This window comes from Centropristis striata, chromosome 11 (genome assembly GCF_030273125.1).
Source record: "Centropristis striata isolate RG_2023a ecotype Rhode Island chromosome 11, C.striata_1.0, whole genome shotgun sequence".
NCBI lineage: Eukaryota > Metazoa > Chordata > Actinopteri > Perciformes > Serranidae > Centropristis > Centropristis striata.
The window spans coordinates 33,297,764-33,322,238 of NC_081527.1; the positions used below are offsets into that span (position 1 = coordinate 33,297,764).

Consider the following 24,475-nt stretch of genomic DNA (forward strand, 5'->3'; position numbering starts at 1 on the left):
AATATTAAAACATTTCGTCTGCCAGTAGCTCACAAAACAGTTGAACTGTTTGAACCATCTGCTTGCTTGTCTGCCTGCCCTTTCTTCACTTCTCTCTTTTTCCTCACTCTGCTACTTTCCATCTGAAATATTTTTTAAGAAGCACCTTGGGTCCATTACTTCCTGGCTGTGCTGTGACCAGTCAGTGAGGGTTATAGCACAGGGGACAAGGAGGTCAGATACCGGCACACTTTGACAAAGATACTTAATAGTCTTCTTTTTCTTCATATAAATACATCTTGAAAATATCAGTGACAAATGACCTTTTCAGTAACGGCAACACTCACAGAAATATGGAATAATTACTATATTCCTATAACACAACCCAAACCAAAACATTTTGTGACGAGTGCTGGAGGGTGAAAAGTGACTAAGGCAGATGAGAAACAGTCAGACCGTTTCTCTTCCTGCCAACTCAACCATAAACAATGATTCACTTTAAGGCTTAGAGCCCATCAGAGCCTTGTTAGATTCTCCTGCCAAAGACTGTCCTGCTTGAGGGACAGCATTTTGGAACGATCTACTATGCAGTAATGACAGACACATAAACAAACTATCCTCGCCTCCTCGCAGACACACACACATATTTTTTCTGCAAGCATGAAAGCACGTACGTAACACACACGTAAACACACACAGCACAAACAAAGAGTCCCACCCTATCCTTCAAAGTCTGCAGAATGGATTTGCATAAAATGAGAGATGATTCAACTATTGTGTGGCTTTTATTTTAAAGAAGAAAAAGCAACAGAAGGGGGGGGGGGGCATTTGGAGGCCTGGTCAGTGAGCATATCTTTTAAACAGCTGTGCAATCTGAGCCAAGACTAAGCACACACTGATCATATTTTCCTCAAGCCTTCACTCTCTCCTGTGCTTCCAACTTTGACACCTGCTTATGCAATCTACTGCAGTAAGGTAGCCATGTGCTCACAGCTCAAAGCAGTTTTAATAAGAAAGCTTGCAGCCAACTTCAGTAATTAAACTGTGGAATAGCTCGAAAGTTGAGAAGCTCAGGCAGCCTCAATTTCTTAATCTATTTTTCTCATAGCTGTAAATCCATAATCCTTCAAATAAAGAGATGGAAGACAAGCTGCGCCAACGATTTTACCTTTTGTTGGATCCATTTACTAAGGTATGTTTAGGTTCAGGCTTTGATTAAGGTTTGTTCATCTGTAGAGATGACTGTAATTAAGATTTTAAAATATGTTATGCTGGAGGGCAAAGGTCAGGGTCAACAAAATGATTGGGACCCATCCTCTGGGGACAAAAAAATAACAATGCCAAATTTATTATACAAGAAATACGTGATTGCCCATAAAGTTGGAATAAAACATTTTTAACCTCTTTCCATGAAATTATTGTGACAATGTGATTTATTCTCGACAGATAAAGTTTATATCTTCTCAAAACGGTATTAATCAATCTCTTCCTAATATATCACATTGAAAATGAAAATCAAAAAATTAACAGAGGATTGTTTCTGAAAACAAAATTATTCCAACTTTATGGGTAACCATGTAATTGGATATTGCAGGAAATTGGTTTTTTTTTGGCTGAGAATTTAATTTGAAGATTGATACCACTCTCATGCCTCATGTGGTGGTGGAGACAGGAATTGTTCAGCCTAGCTTATGAAGACGGTAAGCTCATCAACATGTTGTATCATATTGTCATGAACAGGTTCGTTAGATTTCTTAAGAAAACTTATGCAGCACCATTCATATGATGCCCTTCAAAATATAACCGGTCAATGTGACTATGGTTGTTTTCAACACATTGTTACTGTGAAACGAAAGTATTTGGTTAGGTTTAGGCACCAGAAATACTTGGTTGAGGTTAGGAAAAAAGAACAGAGTGATGGTAAAAACACTTTCATTTTGCATTTCTTCCGATGGGACAGTAACACTGGTCTCCCAGTCTCCCAATCTGTTCTATCCACCACCCTCCTGCCAAACCTATAGCGGCCTTTATACTACTTTATTCTACCAGACAAAACTTTGTAGGAAAGTTACAAATTCAATCGCATTACTTTTTGTAGGATTTCATACCAACTGCTCATGAAAAAAAAATTATACATTAGAGCTTTATTACATAACACCTCCACAATGAAGCTGAATGGGGATTCTAAGAATTACAATAAATTAAACATTTTGGATTCAAGCAATAGTTTTTTTTTATTTTTTAAATATTATTTTTTTGGCATTTTTTGCTTTTTATTGAAAGTGCGCAACAAGGACTCAGCCTTGTAAGCGTTCTACCAGTGTGAGCCACCGGGACGCCCCGATTCAAGCAATAATTTAGTTTGTATCTCTAGAAGATAAACACATTTTTATACAAACAAGACCTTGGAAGAACTGGACTTAATAAACTGACTGGAGATATTTCAAATTTTCACATTGTGTTTATCTACGGAATTTATTGCAGCCAGCAGTGCTCAAAAAGTTTCCATAGTCTCCAAGGTACACTGACTGTAGTTGTATACCTATAACAGCTGTAGAATGAAAGCCAAGGTGTAATCCCACAAGCAACACCGAACACATGGCTTACTTTACAAACTTGCTTTCATCTATAGGAACATATATTGTTTAGCCAAGACCCTTGTGGCCTTTAAAGAATTACATTACCATTAACAGTGTCGTGTGTCTACAAGTAGCCAGTTTGCAATCAACAAATCTAGAGGTTATCAAGCTCAAAGTGGAAATAATTACAGTTTAAGATATGGCTGCATTTTAGCTAGGCCACCACAGCATTTCTATTGTGTGATACACTGATTAAAACCACCTTGGAACATGCAACAAACCTCAACCCTTGGAACAAAAGGGATAATTTTCTCTTCTCCAGGTTTTTACCAAAGTGAACAAAACAAATTACTCTGTAATTCAACTCCAATTGGAGTATTATATATTCACACAAAGAGCAGTCACAGAAGCCAAATGGCTGGTATTAAAGCAGCATTAAAAATAGAAAAGGGCTTGGTGAAAATGCAACGCTACGTTTATCCTCTCCACTCAACTCTCAATTACCTTAATTACAATCCCAGCTCTAATCACTGTGGCTTTCACTCTCACATTCTTGACTGATGGTGATGTTATAAAACTAATTTACTATAGTTATGCCTTTTGTAATTGAAATGTACAAGAATATTGCTGTAATTTGTATTGACTCTTCTTATCGTGACCTAAACCTGTCTATACGTTTAAGCTCTATATCTAGCGATGTGATCTTCCTGCCAAAAACCTATCACCGAAGGAGGGTGGGATCCCATTTTTTAAGTGGCTCCTCTGTGGAAAGTCATCTCTGACCTGGAGGCAAACACTTTGCAGGCTGTTCTACTTAGCAAGCATTCCACATGCAGACATCAAAGAGAGGCTATTGTCTTCGCAGCTAGCATTCAGCTCAAGTTTTCCACTCAGCTCGCAGCTACCTGTGCTAAACCTGCCAGCTAGGAGCTTCATTTCAATCACCATCATGTCACAAATAGTTGCACGCATCTCATATAACACTATACAATGTGAGAAACTGAAGTCTTTTAGACCTCATACTCTCTTTTAATAAGTCAAATATTCAAACAAATTCAAACCAGTGTTGAGAGAGAAAAAAAGCAGGCTGAACAACACACTGCGCAAGTAGCCTTTCCACACACATTGCCCATGGCTCTTGCCAAGAATACAAAGCCAATATTGTTGTTCTGGCCAATAAAATTCACCATTCACTGTATGCACAAGTTAATGAAAGACAAATAAAAATGTCTGGCCTTAAAGCGTTTGGACTTAAAGTATTAGACACTAAAATTGTGCCTTTTCACAATGGTAAATGAGATTCATTTAGAGTAAGATTCACAATATGCTTTCGATTAAATCCATACTGAAGCAGAGTGGAGAAATCGCTGGCATCTAGGTAAGCTTTCCATACTGCCTCAAAGCATAATCACTTCAAATTAGTGGTGAATGTCTGCTTTATTTGTGAAAGACACCCCTGTCGAGATGATGGAAACTTCTTGAAACAGACTCTCACCACAGATTTTAGTGTCAGAGGTGAATTGTGTTGTGTCTTTCCGTACTCAACATTAACTGCACTAAGTTTGGAAATCATGGCAAATGTTATATCAATAAATATTGTGTTCTACAAGGTAAATTACTGTTTTTATCAATGGAGTCTGGTGGCTTTGAAATACGCTTAAATAACAGCTTCAGTTCCCAGACAGAAAGGGCTGTCTGATGGCAAAGAAAAGTGGTGAAATATTCTAAATATAGCATACACTTCAACAGATACAGATTTTTTTAGGTAGCTGAATGTTCTGCTGCAGCCCTGGTCCACAGCAGTACATATCTTCAAAGCCACCAGACTCCTTTGACAAAAACAGTCATTTTAACTCATAGAACACAGGAGTTGTTGGTCCACTGCTGCTTCAATCTGTCAGTTTGTTTGTGTTATTCTGCAACTTTCAATCTAGGAATAGGGACTCAATATGGCTGCCTTACCTCAAAGACTTCCTCATCCAGGATTCTGGTTCCAAAGACAGTAATGCCTTCTGTGTTGATGACAGCCTGGTCGCTTCTAGCGAGCGGCCTGGTCACCTGCTTCTTACAGTCCACGATGATGGTGACGGTCTTCTTCTCCACACTGACAGCTACACGATGCCATCTGTGCAGCAGGGGAGCAGAGCAGGAGGTCAGAAATACAACTCTGATACTTCTTATCCCTTCAAGAATATTGCCACAATTTGTTTAAAGGAATAGTGCAATATTTTTGCTAAGAGATAAAAAAAAAAAAGGAAACTACAACTCCCGCCAGCAGCTGATTAGCTTTACGTAGTCTGGCATGAAGAATAAAGAAAAAGCTGAAAAAAGCATTGCTCACTCTGTTCAAAAGAAACTAATTTTCCTACCAATAGTTAGATCCAGCAGCACATTATTACTGAAGTTTAGCAGTAATAGTGTGCTGCTGGATTAATTCCTAAAAGCATTTTTACGCTTCTGGGTCTCTTGTCTCAACATTTTTTCATGAATAGGCCTTTGGTTAACTGTCTGAAATATGGTCTGCGGTTAACACATGCTGAAGTCAGTAGATTTTTTACATTCTGTTCTACTGACACATCTAAATATGTCAGTAAATACCCCACTCTAGTCAGGGATGTTAAACATCATTGTCAGTTCACTGGTGGTGATGTGTCATGTGTAAGTGCTGTAGCTTTTTTTTTTGCAGCCTAACCTTAGATTTCACTTCTGGCAATCATGCTTCAAAAATAACAAAACTTGGGTTCATTTGTGAAGATTATCTTGTCAACAAAATGTGTAAATATTATACATTTTTGTTTGCCACAGATCATCTTTTCTTCCTGGTTGGCCAAAACAAAAAGTAATCCCTGTAGCATTCTATTGACACAATACTGCATATCCCTTGTAAAAACTAGAAGAAGAAAAAGACACAATAATTGCTAATTGCATGTTGTAGCTTTACATTTCTTGAGACACATAAGTGGCATTGATTTTCCCATTTAACTCTTGCCATTAAAGCAAGTAAGTGTATTTCTCAACAAGTTAGCCAATGCCTTTGAATGTTGTTAAGTATGAGGAGAAATATTCAGTATTTAAGAAAGAATGAGAAAAAGTCTGAACAAAACTGTTGAATTAAAAAAAAATCTTACTAATATCTGATATATCACTGCTTTTGCATGTTTATTCATAAATAGATCAAGAAGATGCCCCCTACTGCAAGCTACGTTCATGATATGCAAAACTCCAAATGTAATATAACAGTGCTCTATATCTACACTATATTTTTTTCTTCCTGATATAATCTATTGCAGACAAACAGTCACGCATGGAATCACTTCTGTTAACATTTGTGCAATTGATTGATGGCTGCTTTTTAACAGTGCTTTGTATCAGCGTCATTGGGCAGCTATGCAATTTATGAAGATCCTGCCCATTACTGCATATCAGTACAGAAGTGCTGTAAATAATGTGGAAAACAAAAGCCTGTCTTCAAATTGCTGGCAGCAATTTATTTGCCATTACTGTCTGACTTGTTCCATATGGCATTAATGACTGAACAAACATAAGATGATAATAAATCCTCAAGAGCTGTTTAGCAGACTAGAAGAATCAACTATGTTCTGAGTGCTTGAGAAAGTATGTTAAGCAGATTGGTTTTGTTTAGCATAAAATAAATCTGATAAAGTGCTTAAGATGAGCCTTCGCTCTCACACAGGCTTCACAACAAACTTGATATTTCACGTTTAACGCTGAAAATGAGACCCAGGCAAGCAAAAATCCAGGGAACATAAAAACCTACCACCCACATCCGACCCTACATGTTCAAACCAAACCCTCTTGAAAAGCAGCCAGTCACTTACTTGCCGTCAGCAAGGTTGATGGAGCGGAACAGGGGGTACTCCTCCGGGGCGGGCTTGCCATGCTGGTCCTCATACAGGAAGACGGGGGCACGGCCCACCTCCACGCCGAGCTGCTGGATGCCTTGCTGGTTGTACACGGACAGCAGGAAGGACTGGAGGCCAGCCTTGGGCTTGATGGTAAACAGGATGGAGAAATCTTCTGGGAAAACTCCTCCTGAAGGGTGAACAAGCAGCAGGCATGTCGGTGGGGTGGTATGTTAGTAAAGACCAACGGATATAATGTAGCTACAAAATGTGGGTAACTGCACATTTTTGTCAAAGGTTTTTACAGCATTTCTCTGCTTCACATTCAAACAATTACACACATGGCAACTTCCCAGTATAACCACAGCTCTTTTAATTTAATTTGATTAAATGTTTCTTGTGCATCAGGAGTGTTTACTTCAAGTTTTCTTGCCTACTTTAAAGTTCAGGGAAAAATGCAAGTTCTTGCTGAGATTAGACGAGAATATTATTACCACTATTTTACAGTGCACAGTAAATATGAAGCTAGAAATCAAATGCAGAGTCCATTTCACCTTATGTGCTCTCATTTACTGATCTATCTTCTATAGTAATTATACTCAATTTACTTCCAGGGACCCAAATCAGGCCCGTGGTAAGCTGCTGAGTGGCCTGCAGACCATTTTCTAATCCAAAATGAAAATAAGTAGATTCAAAATGGGATTTTTTTTGGTACTTTATAAATTAATAAGGTGCTAGGCTGCATAAAAAATAGAGCTTTTTCATTAAAAAAAAGATGCCCTCAATGAAAATTAGAATAATGATGCCAAAATGACGATTCCCTCAAATACTCCAATTGCATCATCTGTCAAAAATAATCATAATTGGATGCTTTTCCAAATTGAGCAACGTAATCACTATGTCTTGTTAATTAAGGGAGGAAATAATAGGGAGGAAAAGTAGCCTAAAAAGACTGAAATGTGTAAAGATGAAATGAATATCCAACACATGTTTTTTTTAAAGTATCAGCTCAATTATATAAACAATGATGTCATCTTCTCTTTGGACATTGTCATATGCTAATTTGGTTGACCTTACCCAACCCTAATCTCCTACTGCTGTCATTAAAAGGGCAATTGTGTTGTGTAATGACTAAACTGAATAAAGGAAAGTTTATTAAGTCTCTCCTCCTTAAAGCCCAATGTCTAGACAAATGGACCTGGAGCAGGGTTTATTAAAGAAACTGAAAGAGACCTTGGCATCCCCTGAAAGGACTCAACAGTGGTGATGTAGCCACACTAATTTTACAGGGGCAGTAAATACTCAAACAAATGTCATATTTTTTAAAAACCATAATAGCTGGGTTCAATGACAAAATAACTAATCCCGATCCCGAAAAGTCCAGTTAATTTGACTGGGGACATTTTGACAACTGGCACCACTCATGCTTCATTATGATCTCCAAATTTCCATTACAGAAAGTGTAAGGTGTGCTGACAGTTTACGCCAAAACTCACAGAAATATTGCTCTAATACTGTACCTCACACTATTTTTTTTATTTTTTATTTTTTTATTCTTTGACACCGCTGAAAAAAACTGCACAGACTGGGACAATTTATGCAACAGCCCTCAGCTCATAAGTTTCAACACATTTTCTTGCCAACTTAGTTTTAAGTAAGTAAGCAATTGGGGGCTCTTTATACACTTTGCCCGAGTAATAAAAAAATAACAGGCCTCCAATGGATGTGAACTTTATTGCTGTACATTATAATGCATTGTATTTGTGCTTAAATACAGCTTGTTTCATATTCCAGCTGGGGAAAAAGAAACTGGCATTATTGGAAATTGCCAAATAGCAAATTATCATCTTTCAATAGCTCATTGGTTTTCTTCAGCCATCAAGTCATGTCCCCTGCAGTTCATTATTCAATCTTTGCTAGCTTATGCGTAGTGTAAGAAAGTAGCAAACCAAATGGTTACACAGTCAAATGGTCTTTTTGTTTCTCTGAGTGGACTCCTAATAAAATAAATATGGCTTTATTTCTCTCAAACAGCCGGGCAGCAGACTTTGGGTCAGGCAATGCGCACTCAATATAAATCCCTGCTAGATTTCACTGCATCAGCCAAGCACAGCATACTGCAGCCTGCCAGCAATCAAACTTGAGGACGGATACTTTATTGACAAGATCAATCCACCAAACATCAAAAGAATTATTCCTCTCACTGATTTGCTGTAATAAATTGTGGGTTTCCCCAAAAATATCAAAGAACGAAAATCTGGTGTTGCTCTTCTTACTTGAATCATATGTTTACATGACATTTCATACAACATGCGCTCAGCGTCTCTCATCCCCTATGGGCTCAACTGAATCACAGAGTCATTCAATGCATCTTTGAGAAAATAATAGCTGAACGTCTGCCCTGCATTTCAGGAGACAGGTGTTTGTAGTGAAGGGTTTTATGACAGTTACATCACTTATTTCGCTATTTAGTTGTGAAATCGATATATCTCGAAGATGTTTCTGTTTTAGATCACTCATTAAGTGGTTCAAGACAGTAAACAAAAGCATCTGTTTCAATTTCATCCAAGCAATTATTTGTTTGAGTAGGCATAAAATTTTGAGCTCTAGGGATGGCAATGCTCAGGTTGATTAGTTGGGTTGTTTGTTTCACCATTTTATTCTTATCTCTACCCCTCAAATTTAAATTCCTGTACAATCCTTTGATTTAAAACCAAATTCCTGCAAAACTCATGACAACTTCAGTTTGTACCTCTGTTTTCTTTTCCAACAAATGCTTAAGTTTTGAATTAAGATAGTGAACATCTGCTTGTGAGCATATTAGCATGCTAATGTTAGCATTTAGCTTAAAGCACCTAAGTAAATCCTCACAGAGAAGCTAGCATGGTTGCAGATTTGGCCCCGTTTGAAGGCTGTATAGCTCATTTTACAATGAGTGTGTTTAAGTGTCCGAATGTATAAGCTGCTTTTGCAGGGTTTTTATGCAAAAATGTCACCATCAGATCACAAAAAACTGTGACATTCAGTCTCTGACATCCTTTAATTTCATGAAATTAGTGCAAATGTAATTCAGATGTGAGATAATAGTTTATATTCAAACCTACAGGAGAACTAAAAGTGATGCAAACTATCATCTTAGCAGTTTGAAAGTGATCCTCAAGAAAAAAAATGCTGCACCAACCTTAAAACTTTACCCTCTTCTCACATCTTTAGTATAAAGCATAACAAACATAGATAAGCTTTTAATGCAGTGTGCAGTTTACTTGAATCTAGACTTTGGTGAAATTTTCTACTGTTCAGAGCAACCAACTGGCCTGCTTCAGCTTAAGTGTAAATGCTATTGATCTGTGGATTTTAAGGCGTGACGTTACCTGGGAAGAGCTGTTTGGTTGGAGCGCTGATTTGAGCCTGTTTCCCCACTCTGTAAGCCGCGTCGGGTTTGGATCCTTTCCGATTTCTGCAGAAGCCTGTTGTTTTCTGTACTCCTTCAGGGGAGCTCTGGAAGTCTAGAGCCTTCAGTACGTCTACTGGTTCAGCTGAGGGGGCAGAACAAACAATTGATTATGCAATGCAATACTTTGGGGGCAAACATTTCATAACATTTGCAAAGTAATATGCCATTTGGGGGAAAGCATTTGTCCAAAGTGCTGAGTCAGTGTTCCCTATTCAAAAAGCAGCGTTACCAACTGAAATAAAGATTTTTAGTTTCTTGAAATGTGTTATATGAAGGTACAGTTAGTATACATTAAAAAACACAATTTTCCTTATCATAAATCAGTTTGTAAATGTGATGTTGTTTCACAGTCAACTGCTAAATGTCAAAGTGAATTCTCAGTGTGCTGAGTGCATCATGTGTGCAGAAAATGACGGTTTAAACCAATTTAGTTTAATAGAAACTGTAATGCATTATTAGTGAACATGTTGTAAAAGCTGCATGTAATTGTACAGTACACTGTAAGCATATTTCACTAGAAACTCTAACAGGAGCTGGCATTTTGATGATATGTCAACATTTACACCCATTACACCCCTTGCCTATATAGGCACCGTAGGCCAAATCTGTCAGTTCGACCAGTTGTTCGTTTATGAGCTAACTTTTTTTTTTTCAGAGGAGCAGTAAAAATGTTGGTAACCATTCAGCAGACATAATTGCACCCACTGCCAAAAGCCACAGCATGTATGGAATGATAAAACTCATTGCTGCTGATCACTGGCTCACTGGAATAAGGAGAGCACAGAGGGGGGGCAGCTTTACAAGCTTCTTAACACTACTAGACTCTTTTCTATCAATGGATCTAAAACTCAGGGGTCAAACTACTGTGCAGTGAAGCCATAAACACACTTTTTCAGCTCTACTCTCGCCAGTAATTAGCCAACTCTTTACTCTCAGTGTCTTTCTCTGTCCCATTCTGTAAAGTTTTTCTCTCCAACCACTATCTCTCCCATTCCCCCAAGGCCCATCATTAGTCACAGTGTGATTACGGGGAATTTAAGATGCCTAATAGGGTATGTTTTAAGGCTAGTGTATAAACAGGAGTGTTGACGCACAGCACGCCATTCCTGATTTAAATGTATGTCTGCCAGAGGCTGCTTTTGCTTAGAAATATACAGTAAGAGGAGGCTGTTAATTCAAGGTTTGAACAAATTCTTTCATTCTGGTTTGTGTTTTGTGACTGCAACAGTGTAGCTCCTACAGTCGGTTATTACTTGTCTGTACTTGACTGTCAATTTAAGTAACCCATTCATTATAAATTAAACACAAGCTGTGCATGTGGTATTGCAACATTTCTATTGGTTCTCATTAAAGCAGTGTATGTGATATGTTGTGTTTATTTTTAAACTGATGTGGACTAGGGATGAAGCCGAATCTGTTACTTGAGACAAATAATGTGATGGAAACAGATATTTTTTTCTTATCAAAGTTATCAAATATTAGGTTATCCTTTTTAACTGGTTACTTTTGCCAAGTTACCTCATTTTAAGGTATTTCATCCAAACCATAATGTTTTCACATAAAGCAACACTTTTATTTTCTAAACCAAAACAGTACTTTTAACACCTAAACTCAAAGTAAAAAGTAACAGCGATCAACCATTGAATGAGCTGATAATATCCTTCTGGACAGACTAGAAGGTGGAGCAGGCCCCTACTTGCCTATACTTATGAAGATGATAACCTCTAAAAACACCCATTCAATCATATGAAACTGGTTGATCAGGACCACAATCACCACTGGAATGACTAAAATTAAAGACTAATACTCATACAGGTTTTGAAGCATGTGCCTTGGCTCGTCTGGTAGGAGGGGCTTAGGACATTGAAGGGAGAAATGCAGGAGGAGAGCTGAATTCTGGTGGGAATTTTTTTTTTGCCTATTCCAGAAAACTGACCCGAGCTTTAATAGTTTTGGTTTGTTTGTTGTTTTGGTGATGTGACCCAAATGCATCCAGAATGGGACATTTTACAGCTGAAAAATGGACATACTTTCTTAATTATATCAAATTTATAGTTTGGCATTCCTGTTTGGTAATTATCACTTCAAGATATATGTGCTCGGCCAATTTATGGTCTAGCTCTCATGTTTATAAGAAACTTTTATGTATTTCAAACCAAAAAAGTCAGTCAAAGTAACTTTTCTTGATCACCAGGCACTGTGGCCAAAAGTCACAATTACAGGATAATGGCAATTCTAAAATGTATTGCAACATTAATACTGGTGCAGAAGAGATACGAAGACTAAAAAATGTGCTCGGTAATGTCAGTAACAGAGATGTATCTTTTAACAGATTGCAAGTATTTGCTGGTCAGACCAGACCAAGTATGGCTTTAGCGGCAATGAAAAAGTGTTTAATTATTTATATATATATATTCAATTTTGACATTGTTATTCCTTCTTTCAAAAGTTATACGCTCTCACTTTAAACAAGCAGTCAAGACCTATGATTTATTACTTCATACATAAGTTGGTGAAGGGTCTCTAAATTAAAGTTGGGGTTTTTAATTGTTAATAATATGCTGGCGTTAATTCATAGCAGATTACAGATCAAACACATTCTGACCGTAGTTGTTGTAACATTTGCTGCCTTGTAATTAAACAAGATTCACCACATGTAATGAGATCTCTCTGCTGTTGTCCTGGTATTTTAAATGAAAGCAAAATAAAATAATTTAAGACTGCACATTTATACTGCAGCATGTATTTGCCTGATGAAACATTGGATGTACAAACTGAACTGAACCTATTTTACCTAACTAAAAGGGGAATATTAAAGGAAGTCCAATGCAGACAATAAATTTACTTACAGATACATTTCTACTCCAAAGTAAACTCAGTGCAACCCAGGTGATAAATGCTACTTGTCTAACTGTTACAAAAGCAACAGAAAAACACAAAAAAGAAGCACCACCATGTTCACAGTCTCATTTTCAGTGAGGCAAAAGGCAGGATGTGTCCTCTTCAAAAGGCCCAGCAATGATAAACAATGTCTGAATGGTCAGCTTAAATTCTCACAGGGAAGATAAGGCTGTTAGGAATGGCTGATAAAAGGCTTAATGTGAAATCTCCCTTCCTTGAAGAAATGTGAGATTCATGTGTTTGATACCGGCTTGCAAGCATTGTGGGAAAATCATTTAAAGGGATCAGACGGGAGACCTTCTTGAAATTCACATTGCAGGAAATCTCCTCATCCTCTTAATACTGCATAAAAACTGCACGAAAGCTTGGTCAAGAGACAAAATAGCAGACACTGGTGGTGGGAATGTTATTTTAAAGAATATCATGTAAAATGATAGTGTGTTTTAATACTTTTTCCTCCATTAATGGAAGAACCATATGTCCTTTCTTCTCCTGCAAAATATAAACCCTAAACTGTGTTGCTCTGTACTTTCACCATCATTTCCTATAGTGCCTTTTTACTAAACACTTCAACATCAATCTAAAGTGAAAGCGAGAGGAGTTTTATTACAAAAATATACGCCTGTTTACATTTTCCTTTTTTCTAAGTCATGTGGCACGTGAAGCCAGGAAGTGCTGATTATGCAGTTCCTGTTCGCTTTTAGTCACCAGGAGGGGGTCTGATGGGTGGAGCTACAAGTCCACATGCTGAACCCATTATGGCACTGGCACCACTCCCTATAACCCCCCCAACTAAAACATACATGAGACTAAATGGAGAAGGCCCCATCCCTGTTGCTACTTCTCCTGTGACCAGAAAAATAACAGCTTGAGTGGTGAATCAAACTCGCCTGATTCGAGCACATGCTCGAGGGGGTCGCGTCTCGAGTTTTAGCTCATTTGAAGTTGTGCAGATATGCTCTTGCTCTTTAAGTGATGGAAAGCACTGGAGTCGGCCATGCTGATAGTAGAGATCATCTCATGCTACAGCTCATACACTTAACTTGTTAAGAGTAGAAGCATCAAGCAAGCTGCGCTGCTGGGGAATCTTTTGTTTTGATTTCTACTGAATTCAGACCCATAGTAACTTCTATCAACCAAGACTATGACTGACACTGCACAAAGAACAATTTAACAGGGTTTGCTTTGTCTTCAAGAATATCAGTCTGACGTCTGACGTGAACACAGACAGAATAAAATACGAATGTGGGGCACCAAACGCCAGGTTTTAAAACCTCACACCAAATGCCTCATAAAAAAGAAAATAGTCTGTGGCTCTTCTGAATATTGTCCCAAGTAGAGAGCTACTGGTTCTTGAAAAAAAAGAAAAGAAAGAAAGCTTGGACTAAAGGTCTCTTTGTGAGTTTCAGAATGCCTTTCTGCATTACTGCATACCTCAAGGCCTCATATATTCCAGATGTGCTGAATTGGCCAGGAACCCCCCCATACCCGCCCACCCACACCCCCGACTCTTCAGCCCCTCTCCTTCCACAGGCATCGCTTCTCAGAAGCTCTGAAAAACAGGCAATATCCCAAAACCATTAAAGACCCCAAATGAATAGGCATAGCTTTTTAAATGCTTTTAAACTCTGTAGGAGCCAGCATGCTATACCCTCAACACATCCTGATGAAAAAAAGACTCCTCTTCTGCCATCCTTAAAGAGGAATAAACCAAATTCTAATGATAAGGATGAAAAACCACAAAAGAGAGAAGACGGTTCTCTTCGTGCTAAAGGTACCAAAGCAGCTTCAGTCTAGCCACCGTCTTGTCTGAGGGATAATTTGTCAGTCTCTCTCATTTTTAATGACACATCTTCCTGACTGCTGTCGGGGACTTGTGATATACTATCTGCCATGTTAACAAGCTACTAACATGACAAAGGATTGTGATTTCCCCTGAGGCAGTGAAGCGTGCCGTGACAGGAGAAACCTGTTAAAATCATTAAAGCAATTTCACCAGCAGACCCCTCCAAATTAAAATACCATTTTCAGCCTTATAGTCAACATTTCCATCACTCTCCGTCTCATAATTCATACAGTTTGATGTTTAAGTTGAGACTTGTGATTAACTTCTCAATCCGTGACGTTCTGACTTAATGTCTCTGCGGTCACGCAGCAGCATCTTGGGATGTCTTTTCGGTCGTTTTTGTGTCACTGGCTTCTACTCAGAGTTGGCAGCAAAAAGCAGCAATTAAAGTACATTGGAAAGCCTGTAAATGTTTGCTAGCACATCATGCAATTATGGTTAGTTTAAGTATCAGTCAGAGTGAGGGAAGATGGGCAATGGGCAAGCCATGCCACTGTGGTATTTGCTTTTATGATTTTTCGTTTTTGGGGTGTTCTATGCAATTTGCCCTCTGATGAATGATTTCTTTATGTATCACTTACAGTAATAACAATAATTCAAAATGGGGTGGGACTTCAAAGAGGAAATGTCTAGACAGGAAACAATACATTACACAAATCACATATTAGCCTCTGATTACCATTTTCATGAAGCCAGATAAAATATGAACTTTTTAAAAAACTTCATTTCTGTCTGTTTTATGCCTCTGACACAAAAATCCATTATTTTGAAAGGTTGCATAATAACTGATCTGATGTCAAAACCACAAATATTACAAAGCAATATGCATCCAAATAGACTCAAAACTTTGACAAACACAATTTAACCCAGCTTCAGGCACAGTACAGTATGGATGTCTCTCAGATTTCACAGACAAAGGAAATATAAAAGAAGTAGTTAATGTGACCCACATATGTGTTTTTAAAGCAAAGAAAATACTCCAGATTTTTTTCTTTTTTCCATCAACGCCCCTTCTTGGACTTAGTGGGAGCCTGGATAATGTGGAAAGATGGTGATCCTTCAGGCCAGAATATGAATTTCACTCCCAGAATTCCACAGTCTTGTGCCCAGTGCATTATATAAACTTTATAAATATTTATCACAAAACCTATGTGATTAAACTAATAGTAAACTCTTGTTACAGCAAGTCAGCTTAAAACTTATTTCACACACTTTAAGAAAAAATATTATGCAAATTCATAAATTTCATTTAACTTTTAGACTTTTACTTCACTGATATTTTGGAAAAATTTAATCCTTCATATGTGGGCTGCCAGTTGTGTCGCCAAACGTCGTGCGTAAAACCATAAGGGTTTCTAGTAGTAGTGCCAAGTGGTGAAGTGGAACAAATCTGCACAAAGTTTGTTTTTTTCGTGATACCATCAGCTTTCAAAATTAGATTATACAGCGGTAAAGTGTAAAGTACAGTAGAATCACCGCTAATAAGCGCTTTATGGTCACTTCTAACCTTCAGGCACACTTTTTACGCGGACCACCAGAGTCTGAATCTGTGTCAAGACAAAATCAACACAGTCAGCCTCTCCTCGCTGACCACACCTGGATGGCAGACTTTGCCTACTTAAGATACTCAGAGTGAAGTAACACAGAGCCACATCTCCGTCGGTGTGTGCCAAAAATAAACCTTAGATCACAATCAAGCATGAATCTGGCCACATTAAAACTATGTAGGTAGTCAAGTAGTTAAAGGTTGAGGTAAGGTAACAACTTTGAAGTAATCATTAAAGCTCTGAGACACAGCAGACTCATTTTAAAATTAATGGAAACTTGGATTTAGGTGCAGTTATTTGATATGGGCTCAGTTTGATGTCACTCAAAATCAACTAAAGAAGTATCAGTTTTAATCACTATAATCAGATATTGCTTCAAATATATATATATATATATATATTTAAAAAATGCACACAAAAAGTTTGTTCATTTCTACTGGATGAGGTTGACAGGTCTAGTTAGCGGCTGAAAAGTTTTGTAAACTGAAGTGATTGGCACTCATGTAAATCAAAGTTGATGGGAGATCAGTGGCTGCCACCACTATCACCTATGGGCTGGCCGCCAGCCTATAGGACGCTCTCATGCTCTGGAGTTGGCACGGTGACTGTAAGATGAGGTGACTTTCTTACCTGCTCTAACACTGCCAGCTTGTAGAATTAAAATTAACGCGACCACAGCGATTAGCGTTGAATCCCATAGCCACCTTTTCGTTTTCCACCTGGTGCTCCACCTTTGCATCTCCATGATTAGCGCCCGCAGCTGATAAAAAAACGGGCGACTTTTAAATAAAACTCGGTCCCTTCCACAAATCCACAAAAGTATGTCTTATACTACAGCGCCATGTGTGACAGTCTAAGGTTGTCTCTCACAGCCGGACTGGGCCCTTCAGATCCGCTCCCCCTTAAGCCCAGATCTCAGACTGATGGTGAAGGGCTTTCATGAAAAAGCGCAAACCACTCGGTTCCCTGAGCGTTGCGCACCGTGAGGAGGCTGGACAAACGCCGCAACGCTGAACCTGAACCGAGTGCAAGATACTGACACTGGAAAATCCTCCGTTCATCAAATCACCAGCCGGGAAAGTTGTCTCGGGATCCGCCCCCTGAGCAACAGCATCAAGCGGAGCATCACTTCACCACAGTGCAGCCTAATTACAGGACACAGTGCAGTATCCTCTCATAGGAGCACTCCTGCACGTTTCTTAATCTTAAAAGAGCAGAAAAAGTAACAGAAATAAAGGGAATTATCCCAATTTTCCTATTTAGAAATAATCTTTCAAGAATGCATGGAGCAGATACAGCAGGAGAGAGGCACTTCACTAAATGGAACACACTAAATGTAAATTAAGTAGTGGGGTGGAGCTGTTATTTTAGAGGTTTCTTGAATGCCTAAGAATGTGAAAAGAGTCTGAATAGCTTCTACATGGGCCAATGGCTAATAGAATAGCCCCAGTGGCCAAAATAAAATGTTTTCCAGACACTAGGAGTTTCCTCAAGGAGCCCTCAGATTTTTTTTTTGGACAGCCTGGCTCCTGAGGCCTGAAAATAATTAATGGTTAAAGATGGCTGGAACAAAGAATGGAAGCACAGGTGGTAGCTATAGAGTCCTCCTCTTGATTTGGTTTACCGATGAAAGGCAGGTTTAACAGCGAGATGGCAGACATTGTCACACAAACCCAAACCACATTTCGGAAAATTTGTCAGTGTTTACGTGTTTTATCACAAGGCACAAATCAGAACCGGCTTTACAGATGTTTAATAAGACGGGGTAAAGATTTAGTAGAGCACTGTGCACGTGTGTCTAATTAAATACTAATAGTTTGGACAATGAAAAATAGGAATTTAGTAAGAAAAGAAAAAGAAAGGCAGATTAATGGCTAGATGTCTGGACTTCCTTTTTCAAAATAAGGTCAGAAGCTGCTGTTGTGCGTGTAAGTGAGGCTGTGATTAGTTGTTTTAGACTCCAGGGTGTGCAGGACTAGTGGTCTGATTTATTGGGGCCATGCTCTTTTTAAACATTTGTTTGTTTACCCAGGGAAGTTATGTTGAGTATTTGCATATTTAAACACATTCCCATCTGGTTGCAACTTTGTGAAACCACAATTTTTTACTGTTGGCCACTGTGCAGCTCCGCTGGACAAGAGGAGACATCTTGCTCATGGGTACTTTGGTGGCAGCTGCTGAATTTATTTCCTTTCACTGTCCCACTGGCCTGGAAACCAATCGAAACTGCTGAGCTAATGGTTTTTTTTTTTGCTCTTTCAGATGAGACTGGTCACTCTCCCATTCAATCACAATTATGCACATAAGGTGGGTTTGATAGTATGATTGACGTCCAGTGCAACTCATGAAACTTAGATCAAACTAGGCAGTTTGACCAAATATGAATCCGGATTTGCCAACGAAGCCTTTTTCTCACCTCAAATGTTTTCAGAAACACGTTTTAGTGCACCATTTAGTTGCAATTTGAGAAAGTCTGAGACCGTGCAAGTTTATGGTAATTCATCCCATAGTTGTTAAAATATAACAATCTTGCCCAAAGTCTAACTTACATAGTGTGGCTAAAAACACATGACCAAGACAAACACACAGTATAAATAGATTTCAAATTGACGGCTTGTGTACAAAACATGTTGGATTCTTTCTAAGCTGCTACTAAGATATATCCTCCTGATGAGCTGCTGACACCACCTCACCTGGCTCTTTTCGACACAAAGGAGTAGTTGCTCTACTCCGGATGTCTGAGCAGCTCCTCACCCTATCTCTAAGGCTCAGCCCAGCAACTCTGTAGAGGAAACTCATTTTCGGCTGCTTGTATCTCATTCTTTCGGTCATTGTGTGTAAAATGTCTCAGCAGCAAAAACATGTTAAAAGGCAACCTGGTCTCACAGAAATCCGTGAAATAGCCACGGATTTCGCTTAACTCAAAATCCGTGGAATAGCCACGGAATCGCTCAAATTTCCGTGAAACTGACACGGATTTCGCTACAATGCAAGTTAATGACAGTCATATCCCGTGGCTATTCCATGGATATTTGTTCCTATTGGTTTGTTCCAAGTCACGTGACTTTCAAGGTCCCAGCGGTCAGAACAAAAAATATGGCGGACAGTTCTCTCATCTCTCATTTAGACTTAGTTTCTGCATAAAAATGGATTTTGATCACATTTCTATCGAGAAATATATGTTTTATTTTCTAAATCTTCACTCAGTGAATGTACATAATCACTTTGTATGTTGGAATAGCCACGGGATATGACTGTCATTAACTAGCAACAGTAAAACAAAAGCAGCGTTTGAATACATTCATCACACATTCAGTAGCTAGCATATCAATTGCCGTATTTCTATCAACAAATTTTGATGCTCATTTTGAAGATTTGCATGAGAAAAGTTTAGCTTGAAATCCACAAAACCAGCCAGAAAATCTGAAAAGATTGCATGAGAGTCTATGGAGTGGAGCTGTACAGTTGTCGGACCCTGGCTGATGCTACACTGTGATTGGCCAGCCTGTTTACGTGAAGCAGGACTTCACAGAGCAACATCACACAATAGGAAACTAAGCAGTAAGGGTTGACTGGTGGGATAGAATTATGCTAATTTTGTTTTGTTGTACTGTCAACTGTTTGCATAATTTATCTATGACCTGATGTGATGACCTGATGTGCTTGCTCAGCAGTAAAAAAAACTTTCTTGAATGCAGCCTGGCTGTGCTTATTGGTGTTCTGGCAGATGGCTAGCTTTTTTTTTGTCATTTGGTTTCTAGTAGTTTGCCAGTAAATGTCAGAACCTCTTGTTCATGTTGCTTCCTGGGACTGTGGCCCAAAATGTTTGGTTTAATTTGACGAGCCCTCCTGCATTGGCACGGAGCAAATCCAAACAACAACCAAAATCTAAAGTAGTAAGTTTTCCTTTCAAACAAGACTCGGACAGCGGACAGAACATACTGACAGGCGTCCAGCGGCTCCTTAGGGATTCTTGTCTCCTGCTGGGACAGTCTACAATTTTCAGGAAGACTTGACTTCAGAGCTGCCCTCTTTGTAGTTGGAAGCATATGATTACAACTGATGCATTTACTGCCAATGTGTGCCAAGATGACATTGTATAATTATTCTATAATAAGTCTCTACTCCCTGCAAGGTTCAGCCCAGAGCAGCTATAAAAACAAAAATGTCTTGAAAATGTTGCCCAGTGGCTGTGTTTTTTCAATAAGAGGCAGCTTTTAATCTGCTTTCAAGTTTCAGAATAAAATTCTTCTCGTTGCTTTCCAGAAACAGTAGACCGACACACCTCTCTGCACATTTACAGTCGCTTGAGTTCAGGAGTTTAAGAATAAATGTTCTCTCAGATGTACTGCAGACTATTTTTCTGCACGTCTGCAGTGTCCAGGAAACATTTTTTTTAAACTAAATGTGCAGCAATTTTCACCTTATTGATTACACTTTTCGAGTGATTCCACCACATGGCCGAAGTAAAAGTAGTAAAACTATGTTCTTAAAGTAGAGAACATAGAAGGTGCTCAAAGTGACTTCACTTGATGACAGGGAGCCCTTTAACCCATGTCTCGAGTTGAATGATGGTTCCCTTCATCAATATGCCAAAACAGCTGCAGGAAGTACAAAGTTTCAACTGCCTCTTCTGATCTCAGACGTCGTCAACCAGATCACAAGTACATGTAACCTCAAGATCTTCTTCTTACTATGAATTATCCAGCTAGAAGTTAGTGTGTGGCTTAGGGGGTGGAGAGGGATGCATACTAGACACTGCAGACCACAAAACCACTGAGTGGAATGTATGTTTGTCTGGGCACGTTTATTATAGGTGCATGTGGTACCCAGACAGCTTCACCTAGTAGGCGTTTGCTAGAACATTGAAAGGTGTGCTTTCACTTTCAAATGTTTTAAAGTTGCCTGTTTTTCAAGTTAGCTCTTGCTGTACTACACTTGTCAAAGTGCACGGAGGAGTAAAGAAACAGCAAACATAACAGCAGAGGAGAAAGTATTATTGGCACCTTTATCAGAATAAATGAAAACAATGGGCCAAGTGTCTATTACAATAAGCATAATTCAACAAACATGCAGTTTAGACAAATTCAAAACATCATTTTACAAATTCTATAATACAATCTCCTTTCACACTGTCTTTCATGTCCTTCTGTGACTGTAGACTCACAGACAGACAAAATCTGAAATATATTCAGACTTCTCCACAAGGTATTAGTATTTTGAACACCCCAAGAAAGAATAACAAGCTGAAGTGTCATCACACCATCAGACATGGCCAGCTGGGGTTCAATACACAATATTTTTTTGTTCCTAGGATGGTGAAGGCTTATCCCAGTCTAAATTGATTTCAATTATGATCTGATGTCACCAGAAAAAAGCAATGTATCTTTATACAATGTTTCTTAGAATGTATTGTTATTATAATAATGTTTTGTGTAATATCTCATGACACTATGACTATTCTAATTAATGTGAAACAGTTTGCGCAGCCAATATTCTAAACATTTGGCCGTCAGTTTTTAATACGCGTTTAACATTGTGAAATTGAACTACTTGGTTAGGTTTAGGCAACAAAACTACTTGCTTATGAAAATCATGATATGGGATAAAATAACTACTTTAAATCATAGCTCGAAGTAAGGATCGGCAATTGGAAGAAATCTGCCAACTCAATTATCTATATTGTTAACAATCACGTAATCGATTAATTGCTGCATACATGCATGCTCAAAATAAAATATATATATACAGTACTATGCAAAAGCCTGTTTTGATAACGGATGCTTTTATGTTGAAAGGACAAAAAGAGACTCGATCCTGTCGATCTTAAAACTAAATCATGTGAGATTAAACTGTAAAGATAACGTTAAGGACTTCAATGTTTTATGTTTTAGCCCCCCGAAGAGGCATGAGGTTCCTTTTTCACAGTAATCTTGCATATTTAAATGTGTTTTGTGTTTAAATAAGTTTTGGATAAAATAAACCTAGTAATTCATGCTAGCAAGGTTTGATACAGTAAGCTAGTTTTGTATGAATTAATACCCTTGTATTTCTGTGTGGTTTGTAATTGTTATTGCAACTTTCAGTTTGCAAACTGTAGCTTTATCCAACTAAATTCTCAGCTCATTGGTTTATTGACGTACGGCCGCAGAACTGAACGATCGGCCTTGTTTCAGTTCAGTGAGTTCTGATACGCAGTCATAGATACAATTAAAAAAAAAAATACACAGATCGATTAAAAATTCCATGTGATCAACCCATTTCTTAACGACCATTAATCGATCATCGATTAATTATTCCCATCCCTAGCAAGAAGTAGGTGACATAGAATGTGACATAGCGACGTGCAATTAAAATTATAATGTTCACTTTTGGTTTCACAGGGGACATGAACACTGCTCTTTTTGGGTCAAATTTTACGCTTAAAAAAAAAATTATACATCCATCCAAGCCAACCTCCTGCCTTCACCAAATGTCTTGCACTAATACTATACTGCCTTACTTAACAAACAATATGGGTCATAATAAGCTTTGCCTCCTGGCTCACAATTATGTTGGTAATAATCAAACTATAGTGCATTACTTTTAGTTAAAGCCTGACAGATATATCGGCTGACAGATATTACTGACCGATTTTAGCCTATCAAAGGCAAGTCAGTATGTGTGTATGCTGTCCAATATGTGTCATTATGAAAACTTTTTTACACAAAATATAATGCAGAAAATGTTGCTTGACATGATTTAGAAATGCTGTTACCTAATAATTTTTTTAATACTCAGCAATGGACTGAAACTGACTGTAATTATGTTTATTTAGCTTTTTATTTTATTCCTACTTATTCTTTATTTTCTCAATTATCATTTATAGTATTGGCTGATGATGTAATACACTGTTTGTATAATGTAAAATAATGTTAAATATAATTTAATAAAGTTTTATATTGTTGTTGAAAGTAGCTCTCCGGGTACCATGACAGAGGTACCCAATGGTATCCAAAAATAGCTAAAAAAAATTACTAATTCCGCCACCATATCCCTTATCAATGAATTTTCCCCCTTAAAATCAGTATCGCTATCGGTCTCAAAAATCCCATATCAGTCGGGCTCTACTTTTAGTTTGTATAAACAATAAGTGAATGAGAACAGCCTGGGACAAATCCAGAGAAGTTATTACAATTTAACCTCAGGGACATGAATGATTGTACCAAACTGTATGGCAGTCCAGCCGAGACAATTAACTAAAACCAATATGTCAACTTCATGGTGGCACTACAGGAAAATTCAAGGAATTACCAAAGTCAATGCATTGTAAAACCCAACTTGTTGTTTCAACTTAAATATTTGAGTGTCTATGCTGCAAAATAATTTTATGTTAAAACAACAAAGACAATCGAGTTAACTCAATTGAAACTTGCTATTTGACTCAATATTCTAGGTTAAAATGACTTTTTGCACAGATCTTTGTTGTAATGAAAAAGAAAAATTAGTTATGATAACAAACATGCAACATTGGGTTTTACAGTGTGAGATTCATTCTCTGGGGACAATGAAAATCCTTTTCAAATTTCACAGGTATCCATGCAGTAGTTGGTGAAATATTTCAGTCAGGATCAAATTGGTTCACTGAGCTATACTGCCATTCCTAGAGCCAGACTGAGAGCTACTACACTAGATTTGAGTGTAATAAACACCTTGAGAGTAAGCAAACACTGTAAACAGGAGCTGAAATAGTAAACTCGAGTGTTGAGAATATACAAACAGTTATAATTACAGAATAATCTATATGGCAAGAACAAAACTGCATGATAAATTGTGCAGTTTCCTCAAGTATTCAGACAGACAGAGGTATGTCAGTAAAGTTACAGAAGCAGAGATCAGATATCGCCGCGATCAACCACCAAGTGTACCAGAGGAGTGACAAAGATAAAGAGAGGCCATCCTATTTTCATGTTTCTTGTCAAGTCTGTGTGATGAATGCCTCCCCTCTCAGCGGCGAACAGAGTGTTATGGAGAGTTAAGTGGAGAGGTCTGTGATAATCTAAACATGCCGCAAGCATCTCGTATTTCATGAGCCAAAGTCTCTCTGAGCCCTGTCTCCAGCCGTCAGCAGTAAAAACTGATAGCAGAGAGGCTGACAGTGAACGCGGAGGCTCACAAACACACACAAAACCTATCGCTTGGTCGCCAAGTCATGTCCTGTTATCATACTTGGAGAAAAAACATTAAGGATGTCAAATAACCCAGTTTAGTTTCCGACTTTGGGTCTTTATTCTAGAACAACAAATAAGCGAGATAAGGTCTAAAAG

At 38.2% G+C, this 24,475-nt stretch overlaps 1 protein-coding gene across 1 annotated transcript in view; it reads right to left on the reverse strand.

Annotated features, from left to right (window-relative positions):
• The window catches only part of LOC131980538 (collagen alpha-1(XI) chain-like), a 96,192-nt gene extending 79,185 nt beyond the window's left edge, over positions 1-17,007 (reverse strand). Inside the window, exons 1-4 of the mRNA XM_059344792.1 lie at positions 16,800-17,007; positions 9,793-9,957; positions 6,398-6,611; positions 4,521-4,683 (exon numbers count right to left, since the gene is read on the reverse strand). Coding sequence (XP_059200775.1) covers positions 4,521-4,683; positions 6,398-6,611; positions 9,793-9,957; positions 16,800-16,914 — 657 coding nt within the window. The 5' untranslated portion in view covers positions 16,915-17,007. The remainder of the gene's footprint in view (positions 1-4,520; positions 4,684-6,397; positions 6,612-9,792; positions 9,958-16,799) is intronic.
• Positions 17,008-24,475: the final 7,468 nt, after the last annotated feature.